The following is an 18,963-nucleotide window of genomic DNA, read 5'->3' on the forward strand; positions in this document are numbered from 1 at the left end:
GCATTGAATGCTGAGTCTAGTGAAAGGGGTCGCCGCCATGCCATTGGTATAACTCTACCAGAAACCCAGTTAGTTTCGATCCCAATGTTTTCTTTCATAACAACTTTGACTCTTAATAAATGTAGAACCACTTTCTTTACTGTATTGTTAATCTTGCCATTCCTTTGATGCTTATTGGATCTTCGGTCAGTGACAGCAATTCGCAAGGTAATGGTGGACAGATTTTCCTACGACTGGACTTGGTGGAGCGCCTTTTTACTCGAACTTTATTTCATCCGATAAATTAATCAAATATCGATTTGCTTGGTGGTAGTCGAAGAAGCTATAAGACTACGATGGCTTGAATGAGGCCAAAAACAGCAGAGTATTGATTACTCGATCTTTCATTGTCCGTATCAAACAGAGAATACCGTTATAAAAGGTCTACTTGGCATCCAATTGCGTTCATACCAGTGGGCTATTGGGGGTTAGTGGTAGAGACTACGTGACCACTTTATCGATGGCACGCTTGGCAGTGTGCGTGTGCATTGAGGTTGTTTAAGGACGACGTGCGATGACATGGCGCCCCGGATGTAAACACACAGAGGAAGAATGGCGCTCAACCTGGTTGCGTAGCAGAGTTGCTCCTTAGCATTAAGCGGCAGTGTACCCAAAACCTCAAATTAGTGTTAAGGCTTGCTTCAAACCATATCTACCAAATAATAAACCTAAAAAAATCAAGGGAAACACTGACTGATTTACTGGTTATCAGCATATACTACTCCCAAACTTGGGAATACGGGGAGTTTGAGGCCACAGAGTTTGACAATCACTAAGGTTGATAATGAAAACTAGGTGAATTAAAACACAAGAGGGGCAATTTTAGACAACTGCATTTTTTTTAAACGCATCAACTTATCCAGACTTATTTTGTTAAATAGAATTGCTGCGTTAATGACACGCTGTTGCAATGGGACGTTTATGCGCCTCCTACGATTTCATCCTCTGTGCGAACGCAGTATACGCCCGCGTCCGAGTTAAGGGTGAAACCACCGACCACAGGGATTATATAATGAATGAAACAGACTAGTCCTATGAAGTGCGGTACTGTACTTGTGATCAGGACGTCAAATATTCGACTTCGTACATAGGATACAAGGCAAGAAGTAGATATATCGGCCTTCACATTCACAGTGATGCCAAGATATCACAATATCCTTGTGAAGTGCATGGCGCTCACATTATAAGGTAACAAAGTATACTACTTGGCAAATCCATGTCGAGCAGAAAATTTACTGGGGCGACCTTAGTAACAGTAACACTGTGCACACACCAACCTAAAAAATGCACCGAAACTACCACGTGGGGACCTTTTAATTTTTCAAACCCGATAGAGGAACAAAACCTGTTTTTATTCATAGCATGTATTGCAGCTGATCAAGCCTTTACCGTATCTAACAAGTCCTGGTACGACTGAAGAGAACTCCACTCCCATTTCCCATTCTCGGTTAGATATCCATGGAAAATTCCGGCCATTATTTAAACCTTGCACAAACCGCAGCATCTGCAGAAACAAATCGCTACTCTGTCCGTCACAAAAGCATATTTACGTAATTAAATTGAATGCAAATATTTGTAATGGATAAGAATATATTATGAAGAAACTCACACAAATACTATAAAGCGGAAAAAATCGCCAATTGTTTTAGAGGTATGTTTAATGCCACAAACTTATTAATGCTACATAACGCTATCCGAAAATGCAGCCCCAGAAATGTCAGCAACGAGCCAAAACCTCAACCAGCTCTTCGCCGAATCCTCACTTTGCATCTGGAAGGAAGAAATTACGCGTTTTAAAATAGCGTACGTGACCCCTCATGGACACTATATGGGAACCAATCTACTGAACTCAATTAAGTAACGTGAATCCTTACAGGGTATGATAAATGCAGAAGCTCAGCCAGCCGATGGGCCGACAGATTTGTCAGGTAGGCACAATGTAGGAGGAAATCATTAGATAAGCGTACGATAGTAGGTGTCAACTTTGGTTCTCCGAAAGCAGAGGCAATGGACTGGGATACATTCATTATTTCTTCCAAATCTCCTTGGTAGACTTGGCTAATGGGTAGATGCGTAGACTCGTGGAGTTCTAAGTGGGCCATTCGAAGTGTATTGTAGAGGGGTAAAGACTCATAGAATGGAGTAAGACGAGATACAAACGATGCTTACCAAAAAACGAAAGCTGAGGTTTGCAGAACGGGAACTACCACAACTAACTCGTACCAAAAACTCAAATCCTGTAGCGAAATAATCCAGAATGCTTTCAACTAGTCCCGTAGCAGCAAACCAATGTGAGATCCGCGTCCATTCTACGAACACTGCGCGTACAAATCCATTGGGCAGGTCTGTATTTCGCAAAATTCGTAGATTTTCCTCCAAGGCGACTTTAATCTTGGGAAGATGAATCCGTTTGCATACTTCACGAGGAGTTAATTGAAAAGCAAACACTGTCAGTTTCGGTGACAGAAGATTTAAGAGTCGATGAAAATTAGTATCCGTCTAAAACACTTGTGTCAACAGTGAAGGACCATGCCAATATTTTGGAGGCGAGAAGCTGGAGAACGGGGAACTCAATGTTCCCATCTGAAGAAATATTGCCATTGACGATGGAGAATCCCACAATAATGCTGGGAGCAAGGGATGACTTTGCCTCTAAGTTCTATGGCATGCTACAAAGAAGTGCATGAAAAGCAAACCTCAAGCAATTTGCCCAGACTCTCCAATATGGCTTCAGGGCTTTGAGCCAAAGAAAGTGATTTTAAAGCATCAACTAGTATTTGTGTGAATCGAGATAAGCGTTTTTTTAGATCTAAAAATAAAAGTGACTTTGATGAAAGACTGACGATTTGGAAGATCTGACCACAAGGAACCAAGTAAGACGAAATTCTCAATGATCCATCTGTTCGTCTGCGGAGCAGTTAAGCAGGATCGAAACAAACCTTATCAGACCACGTGTGTAAAAGTTCCATTTCAGTTGGTGCAAAGAAATACAAGGAAGAAAAGTCCATTTCTGGAATGCTGACAGATTTCAGAAAGGATATATTATGCTGAAATTAAAGGATTCTTGCTATAGCACACAAGTTTGTATCAAAAAGATGCGAAAAACGACATTACCAGAGGATGGGTAAGATGAAGTTTGAAGATTCGGAATCTTAAATATGCAATCAACAAAATTTTGCAGGAATGCAGATGTAATCCGCTACTAAATAAAACATTTCAAATTCGCTTCCCTGGGTCTTGAGACCTGGTTTTACAACTTTTCTCAAAGTTATGAACAAATCTGCCGGCCAGCAACAACCACAATGGATCAGCATTTTTGATAAATGCTTAGAATACCACAACTCAACCAGGTACCCCTGGTCAGAGCCAGTAAAACATCCTAACTAGTGAGGTACAAAACTCAAATCGGATTCTAAGCAAATCTTAGATGCAAAGCAAACGTTTCAACCACGAAATATGAATTCTAACTTCCCCAAAGCAAAGAAACGTAGACATTTATTCCAATTATTTTAACATGATCTGGCAAAACCTTAATATGCGGCATTGGAGCATTTAGAGTTAAATAAGCAGTTCCTGGAGTACTCAAATTTAGTTGTGAAACACAAAAAACACATTTGTTCTACGAGCTGCAAATTAGTCGACTCCTTTCAGACTGTTTCAAGCAGGGTAATTCTTAAAGTAAAGTGGAAATGCGCCGTAATGTTACCGATATTTGTTGCCAAAGTAAAAAAATCAATATGAATAGGAGAACGTATTTTAAGCGGGCATTAAATGGGGCAAAAATATGCAAGAAAGATAAGCCGGTTTGTATTACGCAGTTATTATTAAAGTGACGGAAACGATAGATTCAAGCACTACATACAGAAATCCTGGCAGAAAACAAGTGTAGAGATGACCTAAAGAACAATGAAGCCTACAACAATTCCATACCTGCAACATTTGTTAAGTAGAAGGTACCAACAAGCCATTCAAGTCAAACGGCGGAAAAGAGAACAGCCTAGTAAATAAGCGGAGTTAGTCTGCACGAGTTTGTGGTTACTACTGTGTAAACAGGGCCTAGCCAGTAAGGGTACAAATCATAGCAACTTCGCCGTGTATAAAATCTGCGAAGTTTATTGCAGCCGAAACAAATCGAAGGATTTGTGATAAAGACTCATGCAAATATTGTCAGAGAGTATGTAAAATGTCCTTTTGATTATTGATTGATAAGACAGCCGCATTTGATCAAGGAGAAAACCTTGAGAATTACAGTCCAATTTAGTTCACTACCGAAAATCAGGCCCACTACAGTGACCAGAAACACCTTAGGATAATCAAACACCTAATAATAAGAAAAAATGCTGCTAAGGTGGGCAGGCCTCAGTACCACACAGTAACAGATTCAACCAGGCCCCCAATTGTAGTTTTCAGACATGCACTCTAAAACAAACCCCATGAAAATTGACACTTAATAGAAGATTCCTTTAAGAAATACCGGAAACGAACACCAGGACACAGCAACACTGCCACCGCAAGACAAGCAACTGTTCAGAGGCCCGCCTGTGTTGAGGGTAAGTAAAACAACTCTCCAGTAAGAAAATTTAGTGTAATTAATTGACTAACATAACCTTAAGTCTGTGCACTTAAAGCCAACTTTTATTATTGTTTAATAATTTAACACTATAAATTCGTGATTTGAAGCCGATGTTTGCTAGTAGTTGGAGTTAGAAACTAGCAGGACTTTGAAACCCATATACCTTGGATGCAAAGTTTGCTCCCTAATTTTCAGTTTTACTGCGACTTGATGCAACTCTCTAAGGCTTTTTGTAGTTACAAAAATCCATAGTAATATTAAAAGCATTGTATTACTGACGTGCAGGCAGGCTTGGAGCCTATTGGCATTAATCGAAGGCCATATCGATGAGCGAAAGCACAATCCGCGGAGACTTACATGTCCGCGTCTTTCAACGCAAAGTCAAAAGAACTATAAAACCACCACATTTTTTGACTACATTTTGACTATTTTACCAGTGACAGCACGCTTCTATAAGTTTATTGAGAAAACTCTTCTTGAAGCATCATGTGTATGTTTATGTAGCGCCCTGTACTTCCATGAAGACGAAAGAAGATAAAATACTTGGACGAAATATGTGGATTCGACGTACAGAGGGGCCTGTGGCTACCGGCATGACCCAGAGGACAGCCTACCCAGCGAAGGTGCAATAGGCAAGACACAAAAGCGGCCCTTTACCAAAAGCGAGAGTTAAACAACCAACGCATTACATATATATATCGCCTTAAAGTAACTATTTTCGATGAGGCAATCAGGAAAGCTAAGGCAAATTAGTACCTTAAGAACGAGCGGTATAGAGGGTTCCAGTGAATTCCATAAAACCACACAAATCTTGTTTGCCCATATAATGATTAGTTTTTGAGAATACTATTAAAATTATTGTGAAAGGTTGCCTAAGTACATTAATTTGGTGTTGGGAGGGGTGTTTAAGGCGCCTGTCACATCAACTTAGCACTGGATGACCCGAGCGATTGACCGATTAGGTGACACGACATCATTTGAAAACACGCAAGATAATATTTTCTAGTGTAGGCATACTTTAGCAAGAAAGTTTGGACGGATTTTACCGACTTGAGCATTCGTTTATGCTGCTGCATGCAAAGGGTACGGTTGTATGAAATGATCACAACATGACAAGAATTTTAGTTTTGCATAACTTATGTTAGTGAGGAATGATAAAATAAGTGGGGGGAAAACTAAAGTAAAACAATTTATTGAATATGACTGGGCATAGTTAGAATTCCGAAGTGAGATCCGGAGCATATACTTCAGAAAATTGGGGGTATTGGTCGTTCTCATAGAGTAATGTTAGAGGTTCTAGCCCACTTAAATTGTGAATTTAAATACCGTGTGTGCACATCTGGCACCATGATTTATGACCGAACCTTTGCAAGCGAAGTTGTGATATGCTTCTATAAACAGCACTGAGGGGATCACAGCGCGAAGCGAAAAGGCCATCAACGGGCACACGCGCAAGCACACTGCGCAAAAACATCAACCAGCCCCCAAGGAAAGTCGATATTTGGCCTTGCACGCACGCATGGACGCACGCAGCATGCACCTGTCTGTCCACGATCCCACACGAGCCTAGAGGCAATTCCAGCAGTACTGGCGTCCATTCTCACTCTCAGCGATGCTAGCCGCCAAGTCGATGGTTGGCCTCTTCCTCCTCGTCCTCTTCGCTCTGAGTAGTCGTGAGTCTAACGCAGAGGAGGCTGGTGAAACACCGCTGGATGTCTGCGCGTCCTGCGATGAGTCAAAGTGTCCCCCCGTGACCATGTGTCCCGTGGGAGAGGTAAAAGACTATTGTGGCTGTTGCTCGGTCTGCGGCTTAGAGCAGGGACATCGATGCAATACGAGACAGGAATTACATGACATGCTCTCGGGCAGACGACGTCACGGCTACTACGGCGCCTGCGGCAAGAACCTTGAATGTCAGCCTCGCACTGACGTTGATGAGCAGTCACTGGGTGAGGAGAACATTTGCGTGTGCACCAAGCCCGGTCGTTTCTGCGCCAGCAACGGAGAAACCTACTCGGCTTGTGAGTTGGAGGCCGTGCAGGCCAAGTCGTTTGGTGAGGTATTCCTCATCTCCTATGACGATTGTAAATCAGGTAAGCAAACAGAAAAACAATGTACTGAAAGGCACATAAGTGTAGAAAATTATTTAGTAATATTTAAAAAGCGTTAGAGGCAACATACTAAAAAAAAATTGACGGTTATATGAATGATATTAGAAATTCCATAAGATAGCATTTTACTGTTGATTACTATTCTATAGCAAGCTGGTAGTGACGTTTTTGATAAAAATAGGCTATTGACGACATTTAATTAACCACGTAAAGCCCGATTGCATGTTATTGTCATTAAAAATGTTGACATACAGTCACTCGCTTTTGATCAATGAAACGTAGACGACTAGTCTAAGCTAATGCAACCGCATTACCTAATGCCCAGTGCCAATTTACAAAGGACCCAACTGTGTGACCTTGGGGCTCGCATGCGGTCTCAAGTCAATGAAACTTTACAGACCAGTTTTCGACTATACATGAACAAAAAAGTACACACCACCACACAACAGTAATGATGAATATGGAATTTTAAAGTGCACTCCCCACAAGGTCATAAATCAACTGGTCGGCTCCCTTAACATTTAATGCAATTTTTTTGTTTATGTTGGTTTATTTAAAGTACTAACCTGGGCAGGCACTCCACTGTTGCCTTAATGTATGTGCGATATTTGTCACATTTTTCACCAATTAATAACTAAGTTCGAGTAAGCTATTGATAGACGTGCCCTGAAGTGCTACAAAGTGCCTCATTTTTTAACTGCGGATGTGGCCAATAAAGACTAGATCTAAATTGGGAACGCAATTATTTATTAACCCGATGGCAGCTTCGGCAACTTGAAAGCGTTAGCAGTCTTATTCATAGTTAACTCTCACATTGATATGTTTAGGTAATAGTAGGTTGATAATTCCTCCCCAGGACTGAACGAATAAGTGGAGGGACCATATGAACTGAATTAAAGGAACTGAAATCCCACAACGAAATAGGTGCTGTCTATTTCTAAGTATTCACTAACATTTATCGCAGAGCCGAAGATTGTAGCCGCATCGGAGTCGCAGCGAGTTCCCGAAGGAAACAGGACAACCTTCTGGTGCGAAATCAAGGGTTATCCCCTTCCAACAGTCACCTGGTATTACTTTGCTCCCGGTGGATCATATGAGGCCATTCTACTCCCGGGTAAGCCCACTTTTTTGTTCTTTTAACATCAATTGGTCACCTACTGAAACGACAAGTTAATTATATGGGCTGCACTTTGTAATGCAGATGAGGTCTTTATTTGCCATTGGGTCATAACTGATCTGATTTATAATAAATGAGGTCTTAAAAAGTTCCATATTTTAAGTAATATCATGAAAATACCTCTTTTGAAGGAGGCTGCAGACGAACTGTGAACATCTCATTAAGCTTTCCAAAAACCTTCATTAAACTGCAGATTTTTGTTATCCCGACGAGGGACCTATGCAATGCGGTAAGCAGTTTTGGTAACATCTGGAGATGAAGTGGATTTACCTCAGAGAAATCAATTTTTTTGTGAAAGTTTCTGCAAAAGCAATGATTTAGGGGCAAATTGAAAATCCAAAAAATTCATGCTTAATACGCTCTTGAAAAGAGCATTAATTCGACAAAAAGGAGACTCCCTCAAATGGATTTGTGGTGAGAAGAATACACTTACATCTACGGGTGCAAGTGAGAATCAAAAGAGAAATTTAGTTAGTAATGCCTTTCATAAACGCGTTTCTTTTTCATACAAGATTAATTCAATGTAAATGTAGGGAAGTGGACAATCCACCCAATTTTTTAAGAGTAAAGTCCCCCTAGAAATGATTACGTAAGCATTTGGTATTTGTGAAGTAGCAGAAGGCATTAATAAAGTTGGCGAAAGGGGATGATGAATGTATTTTAAATGTGGGCTAAAGAGGTCGAAGAGGAGTGAGGTAATCAAAAGCGACTGCTTGTCTCTAGCATGATTTGTTTAAGGTATCTAAATGGTAGTGCAGACGACCACAACCTTTGATTAATTGTGACAAATTATTTAAGGGAATATCATTTCACATTTTTAAAGTCAAAGAGTGGGATGAAGCAAAACGTAACGCTTTAACCTCCTGTGAATTTGTCAATTTTACCAATCACAGGGCAGGTGAGACTTTTGCAGTTATTTGAATGAAATGCATTTGCAGATTGAGGCAGTTGAAGTTCCCGTAAATGTTTGCATTTACATTACTTGAATGCGTATGTTCAATTGCGGGCGTTTTATTTGGGATTGTGGGGCCATAGGTGCTACTAGACCTTCATTTTCTTTTTCCTCATGGAAGGTTGAAACTATGAAGGCAGTAATGTGTATTTTGAGAATCTTAAGCTTTTACTGTAGAAAAAAAAGGTGTTTGCAAAATAAATTAAATGTAAGTGACATGCCACTGGAAAACATTACTTGCTAACTTATAACGCAGTTAGGTGCGAAATTTGCCCACAAAACCGCTTCATCAACTATTCGGAGAGCTGTGCCTTTTGGGTCTTCACAATAGGGTTTGTTTATAAATTAATGCGATTCCTTCTATGTTGTTAAATGTTCTACAAGACATTGTTTCTTGAGTTAGGGGAAGGATGAAAGTGGCAGGCTTTAATTTTGGCTACTTTTGCAGCAGAACGGCTTTCCCATTTCGCTTAAATTAAGAAGTTGACTAGGAGGTCGAGGTGGGCTTTGGGGTGAATCCCACAGGCAGGCGAGGAGGTGCAGTCGCGGGGAGCGAGGGCACGCTGCCCTGCGGGTCGATAAGTCGTGCCACTGGGAGCAGCGCAAATTGCCCACACACAGGCGTGGGCGAACGGCCAGTTAGGCAGACAGCCAAGCAAGCAAGTGGGCTTGCGTACGGGCAGCTAGCGAATCAGTGGTCTTGCCCGTCCAATAAGGGACCTCCGAATGATGCCCTTAGAGGGGATCAACAGTTGAGGTTATTACGACAGTTTGTATGAATTAAGGTACCGTTGGCATCCGCCTTAAACATGTAATGATGAAAGTATTGAAAGTGGTGAATTAAGACACGGGAAAAAGCGAAAAATCTATTTGAAAAATTATCCTTCAAACCAGAAAAACTGCCCTTAAACGTTGCCAACCTAATAGAGTTTTATGCTTAGAAGTGCTCTATATTCTAGCAGTGGTATTTTCAAAATTAAAAACAGGAAATAGACTGTTCTACATCGCTGAGGTGTTAAACATTTTTTGTGTGACATATTGCAGGTATTGAGGAAGTGAAACGTGCATTTCCTGAAGAACTCACTTTCACCAGCACATTTTCGGTCAAACTGATTGTCTATTATTGAAATCATTTGTAATGAGTAGCACAGGAAAGCAACAATTTTCTTCTGTCAGGGGACTCTGATGAAATGAGTGTGAGTCTGCGTGGTGCGCCACCGGGACGTCGCATAATCTCCCACCTGCAGATCCGGAGATTCGACATCAAATACGAGGGCATCTACCAGTGCTACGTAGAGAACGATCTCGGAAGTGACCGCCACAATATCACCGCCATCTACGCTCCACCGGAGCCTCGGCCTCGAGATCTCTAGCGCCTCTGGGCAGCCATCCATTATTTTAGGTTCTTCTTGCATGCTGGACACAAATGCGCTTCCTTAAACCTCTTCCCTTAGTAAATTTTCTGGCTGACTTATTAAAGCGTAGGTAAAGTCATGTGATGTTTATTATGCTCATGTTTTAACAAATCATAATCCATAAGTGAAACTTTTAAATAAAGCACGTATTCGAGGGAATTTCAACCTTTCGGAAGCACAGGTAATTGTATTTTGTATGAAAATCAGTTTTTCAAAACTGTTCCTGAGATTTAATTTGCCATTTAGAAATGATGATTGGAGCATTCATAGGATCTATGTACAGAACAATAACTGAAATATAGGCAAATAAGAAATTTGATTTGCTTAAATTGCACAGTTCATATAGTTACAAAATCCAAGGATGTTAAATCATAAGATATACCCACAGATCTCTTCAAGAATTCGTTACTTTCACGATTTATAATTTTCGTTAATTTGATTAAGACCTAAATGATAGTTACGTCACTGACATTCCATGGTTAGAGCTCCACTTGATCGGATCCCACCTCAACTGCCAAACGCTAAGGTAGTAAAACATTTCAAGTAGAAGTCGCATCCACCGCACGTCCCACAAAAATGCGTGAGTTTAAAAGGCCTTCGCTTAGTGCCATTTGCGTCCCAAATAAGAAGATATGGTCATGAAAAGTTTTCCAATTTTAAGTGTTTTAGAACCTGTCTTACTCATGACTTTTTCTGGAAACAAGGCTAACTTCATCACAAACTTCAAAGACCACTGAATTCTTGAAGAACTTTTTGAAAATGCATAAATCTGTTGTATTCACTTTCTAACTGGTTGATAAGGTTTGCCTGCTACCAAATTTCGAATTGGATTAGATTCAGTTTTTTAAGATCTGTTGCGCAAATACAGCCAAAATTTTATCTGATTAATACTGGGAATTTTGTAAGGCACCTTCATGCTTAAAAAAGTCATTGCCTTGGTAAGTTTGCAAGACTGAAACAGCAAACTCCGGACATGTTTATCGATAGTTATGTTGTACACGTTGATCCGAAATAGTGACAAAAATACCGCCTCATACTCTGGCGTCGTAAATTTTAAGACATTAAGAAAAGATAAAGTATAGCAGAAACCGAGGTACTGACTCATTGTCACAGTTTCACAGCCCTCAATATTCATCCCGCCAATGCTTCATGCCAGTAAAAATGCGTTGGCATTACACCAACTCCTAAGATAGAGATACACTTCGACATTTAATAAATCTCGCTTGGAAATAAGAAGATAATTGGCAAATTTCAGAACTTTTTCGTATTTTAGAGGAGTTCAGTCACTGTGTGATTGTAAACGCTACTTAGAAAATTTGAGTAGGCGTGGTTTTTGCGAGCCAAAGCTGCGAGAGGCTAGAGAAGTAGGACTAAATAATAGGTCAAGTTTACACATTGTGCATAATAGATAGGGAGCTCATAATCGATTCCTAAAGGTTATTTTTTGCGTGCAACTGGGCATCTAACAACTCACAATAAAATTTAAATTTATGACTCATTTCCAAATGAAAAGTCACATTTAAAACCTTATCGTTTCTTTAATTTAACTTGCACAAGTTTTCTTTTCAAAGAGCAGAAGTAATGGAAAAAAAATGTACATAGTGTCAGCATTAAATGCTTCATTAATTGAGTTTGTTTTACAGATATTTGCAACTTTTGAAGATTCTATCACTGATGCTTTATAGCTCTTTTATCGGTACTATTTGATCTACGCATTTTCAGCGTTGACTGACTCATTGGTCAAACTTAAAATAAACTACTTGAGGTATAAAGTGACGTTAGCACGCAAGTATTACTAGCATACCTCAACTTCCCACAACTTGAAAAGTAAAAGGGGTTTTGCAAAATACCAGGTTGAATTTATTAAACTGAAAAACTGATTTGTGGTGTTCACAATACACTTTTTTCAACGATAAGGCCTTTATAATCGGTAGCCAGACTCTTATTTAGCAGTTTTTGATAATTTCGCTAATTTACTTGAAATTGACTCGAAGCGCAGTTTCAAGTTCTTAAACTTGTTTTACCGTTCAAGTTCTCATGTGCCAAGGACACAGCAACAAGTGGCCTAATTACCCTTTTTGCGACTGACGGTCTAGAAATATGCAGTAGAGATGGAATAAGAGTTGAGAAGTCCCCCACAAAAGCAACTGATGCTGCAGAGCGAAGCACAGGCCTGACTAGTGTGTCCAATTTGAGGGAATTCAGAAATAAGCAAACACGTCAAAATTTGCCCATTAAATGTAAACAGTAGTCAGAATAACAGCGAATATTATCTTTTATGTGATTCAAAAGATAAATTGCATATACCATTTGTAAATCTTGAGGAAGTTTGTACTAAAATCCTCTTATTTACTCAGTGCAAAGTAGGTGCACAGTGCGATCGGATCAAATTCAGGCAAAGTTGAAACTTGGAGACATAAATTAGTGGTAAATATCACTTTATGCAAATTTTGAGATCAAATCACTGTCAATTTTAACATGAATTTCTATTCACACGAACGCGTTTTATGTGCCTGGGTGGGCAAAATTATCCTAAAAATCGGCATTGCTGACAATCCTTTCATCTTTTTTCGAAACATTGGGCATAGAAGCCGAATTGCCCGTGTTAAACCTTTCAAGGTGGATGAAATGTAAAATGTCTGATTCAACGGCTATCGTCTCGTTTACTGCATTGATTCCGTTTGCACCTTGTTTTATTCCCAAAAGCAATGTACTAAGTTCTAATCAAACTCATTCAACTAGATTACCACCACATATACGTGGGAGATGTTTGTAGGGAAATATCCTTGGAGCAAGCAAACAACTGTTTGTTGCATCCTATTGCAGTGCTTTGATTAACTGTCAAGTTTCCATAACAATACGGTAATGGTGACAAATTAGTGGCTTTCGTGGTAATTCTAAGTGAAGTCTCAGCAAACAATTTAAAAGCATAAAAAGGTAAGAAATGATGACTATTTCCCAAAATTGGTAAAGTGGTGCAAAATAATTATTAGGAAACGAAGTCAATTGAACTGAAGTGAAAAAGCCTCCGAAACATTAAATCGACGCAAATCAGTACTAAAATTTAAGGACTTTTTTAAATTAATCGTGTTCCAAATGGCAAATACTTTGTCCACCGATACAGATTGCAAATGCTGCACCACGGAATTTCGTCTGCCCATTCACGTAGCACGGTAAAATCAAATCCCATGGTTGAAAACAACAAGATGCAACACCTAGTATGGATGGCTCTTAATCAAATAACAAATCTAAAAGTTTTTGAGAAAAATATCTTTAACATTATACTACGCAGCAGAGTAACTCGGTAAAATTCAAAAACGCTGAGCAGCCAATTTACAACGCTTTAATCTACACCCGTGAGCGTGGTACCACCGGCTCATTTCATTTGAAAGCATATCTAGAATCGCCGCTGTTAATGCCCGACAAATGAAAATCTCGAATAGGTCAAAAGTTGTTCAAGTAAATATATTTATGGGTCAATAACCAGCAGAATGAAAAATTTGCATTGGAAAGTTTTGCCAACATCGCAGACGTTGATAAAGAAAAGGCATTTAGAACTAGTTTATATAAGCCATTTGATGGCCGAAAGCACGCGACATGCGACTGGAAATTTGATTACCTTGCAGCAAATTAGATTGTACAATCCACCTTGGCCAAATGGTCTCCTCACCTACAACGATTTTAATTAGAAAGTGTCTTGTTATATTGCTGGTAAGGCCATTTCTTTAAAAAGTGTTATAGTCTAGGTATTGGAGGTAATTTTGACTAATCACGGGTCACCACATTTCCAGATTCATTTGCAAAGTGATAAATTTTGCAGTTAAACTCTCACAAATGCATGTGAATCGCACCACGCTATGACATTCGAATGAATGTACACAGAACATTTACTTCAAAACATCTTAGCAAAGAATGCGACCATGTGGCGCGGGGAAAACCTAGCTAGCGAACTTGACGTGGAATTCATGCCAGCACGGGATATCTGAAGAAGCGTCTTGACGATTATGCTAGAATGTTATTGTTAGCCTAAAATCCAACCAAACATAGACTTATGCTTAAAATTAAATTGAAGTTCTCCAGTACTTTAATGCCATGAAACACATTTATGGGTGAACGAGGGAGGAAGTGATTTAGTGCAAAGCGTGGTAAATACAGCGAACCTATTTTCAACTGGTTCTAATAATAGAAAGTTTAGAGAAATTGTAGAAAAATTAACGCATGGATGCAAGATGCTTTACTAGAGTTTGAACCATAATACTGCGACTCACACTAAATATATACAAACTAGTAAATTTGACAAATCACATTTTCATTGAGATGCCTAAAACTGTGTACAGTTCGAACTTATGAAAGGCATTAGCAACAAGAGAATCATGAGTTCTAAGCTTTAATTTGGAAAATTTCTGCTGATTAAAGATGCTTGTACGTTGACTTAATATGCATTCATTAAACATCCCTCTGCTATTAACCGTTCTTATTCATCTTAGCAGTTTGCCCTCTGAAAGAAATCCCACAAGACATGAAAACCTTTGATGCTGGTAAAAAAGTTGGCAACTGGATGCAATCGTTCCGGATTTCATGCTACTAGTAGTGCCTTATGATGTAGTTACACAAAATAAAAATGCATTAAAAAAGAGAACATATTGTGGATTGGCACACTTCAGAGCGTTTAAGGCGCTGATTTTTGATTGCCAGTAATGATACTAAGATTTCTTCCAGCAACAATAGCTGTTACTGACTACTTGGCATTTCGATGCAACAGTCTGCACAGACACAGGAGCTTGTTATTCCGAAATGGGGCATTTACTTGCTTTGAGTTTCACGATGTTCGCAAGTTGCTACGTAATTAGAAATTTCCATTGCAATGATCTAAGCCACACTCCTTCTCTTAATGTACACAACAAATATTTACGGGAGCATTTCCATTGCTATTTTGCCCTCCAAACTACTCATTTACTTTAACTGCTGGCTACTTTTTCCTGCTCAATAATGAAAATCAACGCTGCAAACAGGATTCTCGCAGATCTTTTCAAAGCGCTGATATCTATGCTTTTATTGATGCTCAACTTTCCTAAAAATTATGGTTTTTATATAAAAGGAGAGTATTCATGAAATAAAACACACCTTCTTACTCAATCGCTGCATGAACAAATTCTACCTGAAAGCGGAGAAATTCAACCATTACATTGCCGCTCATCATGCTGCCAATGGCCGAATTCCCATCCCAATCACATCCAAAAACTAAACAGCGAGTGGAAAGAAAGTACAGAATCGTTGATTGCGGTCTGTTTACTAAGAAAATGGATTCACATCTATGTTCTTGTAGTACAATGCCTCATTGGATTATATTTATTTCACCCAAAGCCATTACTAATAGTATTAGGTGCTAAATTAGCTTGCAGCTACTCAATTTTCAGCCGTCAACTGTTGTCCTGATTATAAAAAGGCTGAAGTGTTACCGCCGAAAAGCCGGCCACCTAGCACTTGCACCCCAAATGTCGTTCGTTCTTTTGGGTCTTCGCACTCACGGCTGCCAATTTCAGCATTTACTTTTATTGACACAAAATATGCCTACTCCTTTCACTTCAAATTGAAAACCTATAATGTAAAAAAATTAACGGGACTATTTTATGCTAAGTTGGCTAAGAATAGATTATCCCTGTCTATTAGTGAAAATTTATTTATTTATTTAGAGTCCAGAAGACTCTTGAACTAAGGGCATTTAAAGTAGCAAGATCAAAACTACTAAGGTAGGTTAAATTTTAATGATTGAGATTCTTGATGGACCTTTTAATAGTACGATTTTGAGAAAGGTTAAAATGGAATTGGACACTGGCTAAGTTAGCCATTAGAAGTACAACAAGTATGCTGTTTTTTTTTCATCTTATTGCTATGACCAAAGTGTACTTAGTGACAGACGATGGTTCTCTTCTGATGTAGGGCCGTTTGTCCATTTAGATACAAGTTATTACTGTAGAAAGCCTCATTAGAGCAAGGACTTCTTCAAAAGACCCGCTTTACACATGAGGTTACAGGAATATTTGCCCGGGTAACTTAATTTTCAAGCACTACTGATGTTTGTCGATTTGGCGTTGTAAATATATGTATTTGGATCACAGGAATGCTCGCTTTTGGATGCGTCACAGAGAAAGCCTCTCCCTCCTTTATTTGCGGTTTGCAAAAGACGGTACGGAGATAGAATCTGCGCAGTAGGCTAAAAGCGCACCTCATTGTTGTCCTGAAAATTAATGGTAGGCACAGTGGGATACTAAAAATGTTTTGCATTTACAAATTGTGCAAAAATCATATGATTAGGCCAAAACCATTATTCCTTCATTGTATAAACTAAACGTCGTCATCTAGAGCAACGAGGTTTTTAAATGGAGGAGGCATATTTATTCCTACTGGTTGCTCCTTTCTCTGGGAAAAAGACTAAACAGCAGTTTGTGATTGCGCCTGCAGTTGCGTGTGATGGCTATTTCTTGCATGCGCTTCGGTATTACAGTGTAGCAGTACACATGGTAAAAACGGACGTATTTGTAAACCGAAGATGAGTAGGGTGACTGCATTTCGAAGTATCTAACGAAGCAATTGGCTACCGTATTGCAGGGATTTGCTACTACTCTTGGCTTGATTGAAATAGTTGGCAGCTCAACAAAAAATTATTCAAAGTGACCGATTCGAAGCGTTGTTGACGATAGTAAGCTCACTTAGGATTATTTCATTTTTGGGTTATTATCTAATTTTATCCTACTTATAATTAATTTAGTGCACTGCAGTTAAAGTATAAGCTAAAGACTGTAAATTAATTTTTAACTTCCTAAATACTCATAGTTATCCCTACAAGTGCAAATACCTCTAGATTTCTTCATGTTTCTTTAGAGAGCTCAGTGATGGTGTTAATCTTTGTTAATGTTTCGCGCCAACTTAGGCTTTGATCTTGAAAGAGCGGGTATTCACGTCAATGCAGGCGGCATTTCACGTTTGTCGGGAGATTTGTACGGAATTCGGCAATTTTTCACTAATAAAATGTCCGCTGTTTAAGGAAATGCAAATACTTTCAGTAAATCAACATGCCACCATAAAACATTTCACAGCTAGTTGCATCAAAAATTGCCGATGAAAATAAATCACACACATTCAAACAACCTCTGTTTAAAAATGAGGCGCAAACTCACAATTATTTTAAAAGTGCGCTTCATTAAATGTAACATGATTGAAGTGGAGAGCAGCCTGCCAAAATGCATAATGACTTTGATGATTTTAAGTTATTAGAATTGGGTTTTATTTCCTTCGGTATGATACGGCTCTGAAATAAATTTATTGCAGTTATTCAAGAAATGCTCCTAATTTTGGTCGCATTCAGCGTCCACTGGTGCATACTTCAAAAGTAATTAAAGTGCGTCTTAGTCCGTGAATAAGGATTTTAAAGCAATATGAATGGATTGTATTTACAAAGGCTTCCAAAATCTAGGTATGACAACAGGTATCTCACCGTGCGCCAAGCTTGCGCAAATTTCTCATAAGTGGATATGGACTAACGCCATAAACGCTAATATACTAACGCCACTTTTTACCACGAAACATAAAGTACTAATTGCATTGAAAATATTGCGGACTTGGGCCGTTTTTCCACTGTCGTTTGATAACTGAAGAAATGTTCCTATATCAGATACGAGCAAGAGAAATTTTCTCACCCCTGACAAAATAGTAGCTGGAAATGAAAAAAAATATGCTGATAGATAAAATGGAAATGGCTAGACACATTGTCGATTAAGGCCTTCTTTAGGAAAAAGTGGACGACCAAAAAATAGTGACGAAGGACGAACAGTTTAAGCATCTCCATTTAGGAAGGCAACATTTTCAATCTTCCATCTTCCATTAGGGAGATCCACAGCAACCTTTCAGTGCAAAGAAAAATAGCGTACAATCTAACTGTTATAAAAAGAGGACGCAGTTTCACATTTTCCTGACACGAAAGTTTTCAAGTTATTCCATTTCTGTATAGGCGATATCTCATACGATTTTTTACTGACTAGCTACAGCATCTTTTTAATGGTTTGTTTGCGTGTTCTTCAAATCTAGATAGCTCAAAATTTCAAACCTTCATGGACTTTAAATTTTCGTTACAATATCTATCGTATTTACACCAGCGTTTGATATAGAGAGCTAATAAAATTTGGTCCACAAGCAACAAGTAAGTGTTATTTGGCATACAAATCCAAATGAACCCATATTAATTCATACTCTATGTTAGCATTTCCAAGTTACGTCAGCACTGCATGGAACTATGCCTCAACATCTTAAAAATGAGTTTAACATTTAATCTATTGAAGTGTCTACATTTTGGACTTTGTTTCATAACCCGCTTCGTTAAGCTTAATAAATCCATTCCTCATTGAAACTGGAATACTTGAGCAAAAACCGGACACAAGATTAATAGACAGTCAGTTGGAATGGTGACAACCGAATAAATAAGACAAGTCTTGACCCCTTTTTTAAGGTTAAAATTTATGTGGAAATATGCTAGGTCACTGGCCTACACAATCATTTACTCGATGTTCCGAATGCTTGAGCACAATCTTTTCTTACCGATTGATACATCATTTCGACACATATTATCTACATAACAGTATGAATAATAGCTTCATGCAACAAAGCTTAAAATATATCGCCTTTTGAGCGGCGTATCCCTC

The 18,963-nt window shown here is 39.0% G+C and overlaps 2 protein-coding genes across 2 annotated transcripts; one reads left to right on the forward strand and one right to left on the reverse strand. All coding sequences in view use genetic code 11, as the record gives it.

Annotated features, from left to right (window-relative positions):
• Positions 1-6,224: 6,224 nt before the first annotated feature.
• On the forward strand, positions 6,225-10,225 carry EGR_00141 (Kazal-type serine protease inhibitor domain-containing protein; the record flags this gene model as incomplete). The annotated part of the gene is made up of 3 exons (XM_024489390.1): positions 6,225-6,705; positions 7,688-7,837; positions 10,029-10,225. 3 exons carry the CDS (start codon positions 6,225-6,227, stop codon positions 10,223-10,225), a joined length of 828 nt encoding a protein of 275 aa, XP_024356068.1.
• Positions 10,226-14,293: 4,068 nt separating this feature from the next.
• EGR_00142 (hypothetical protein) lies at positions 14,294-18,482 on the reverse strand (the record flags this gene model as incomplete). Its single annotated transcript, XM_024489391.1, has 5 exons — positions 14,294-14,443; positions 15,426-15,508; positions 15,818-15,865; positions 17,480-17,576; positions 18,372-18,482. 5 exons carry the CDS (start codon positions 18,480-18,482, stop codon positions 14,294-14,296), a joined length of 489 nt encoding a protein of 162 aa, XP_024356069.1.
• Positions 18,483-18,963: the final 481 nt, after the last annotated feature.

This window comes from Echinococcus granulosus, assembly GCF_000524195.1.
Source record: "Echinococcus granulosus chromosome Unknown EG_S00001, whole genome shotgun sequence".
NCBI classification, from domain to species: domain Eukaryota; kingdom Metazoa; phylum Platyhelminthes; class Cestoda; order Cyclophyllidea; family Taeniidae; genus Echinococcus; species Echinococcus granulosus.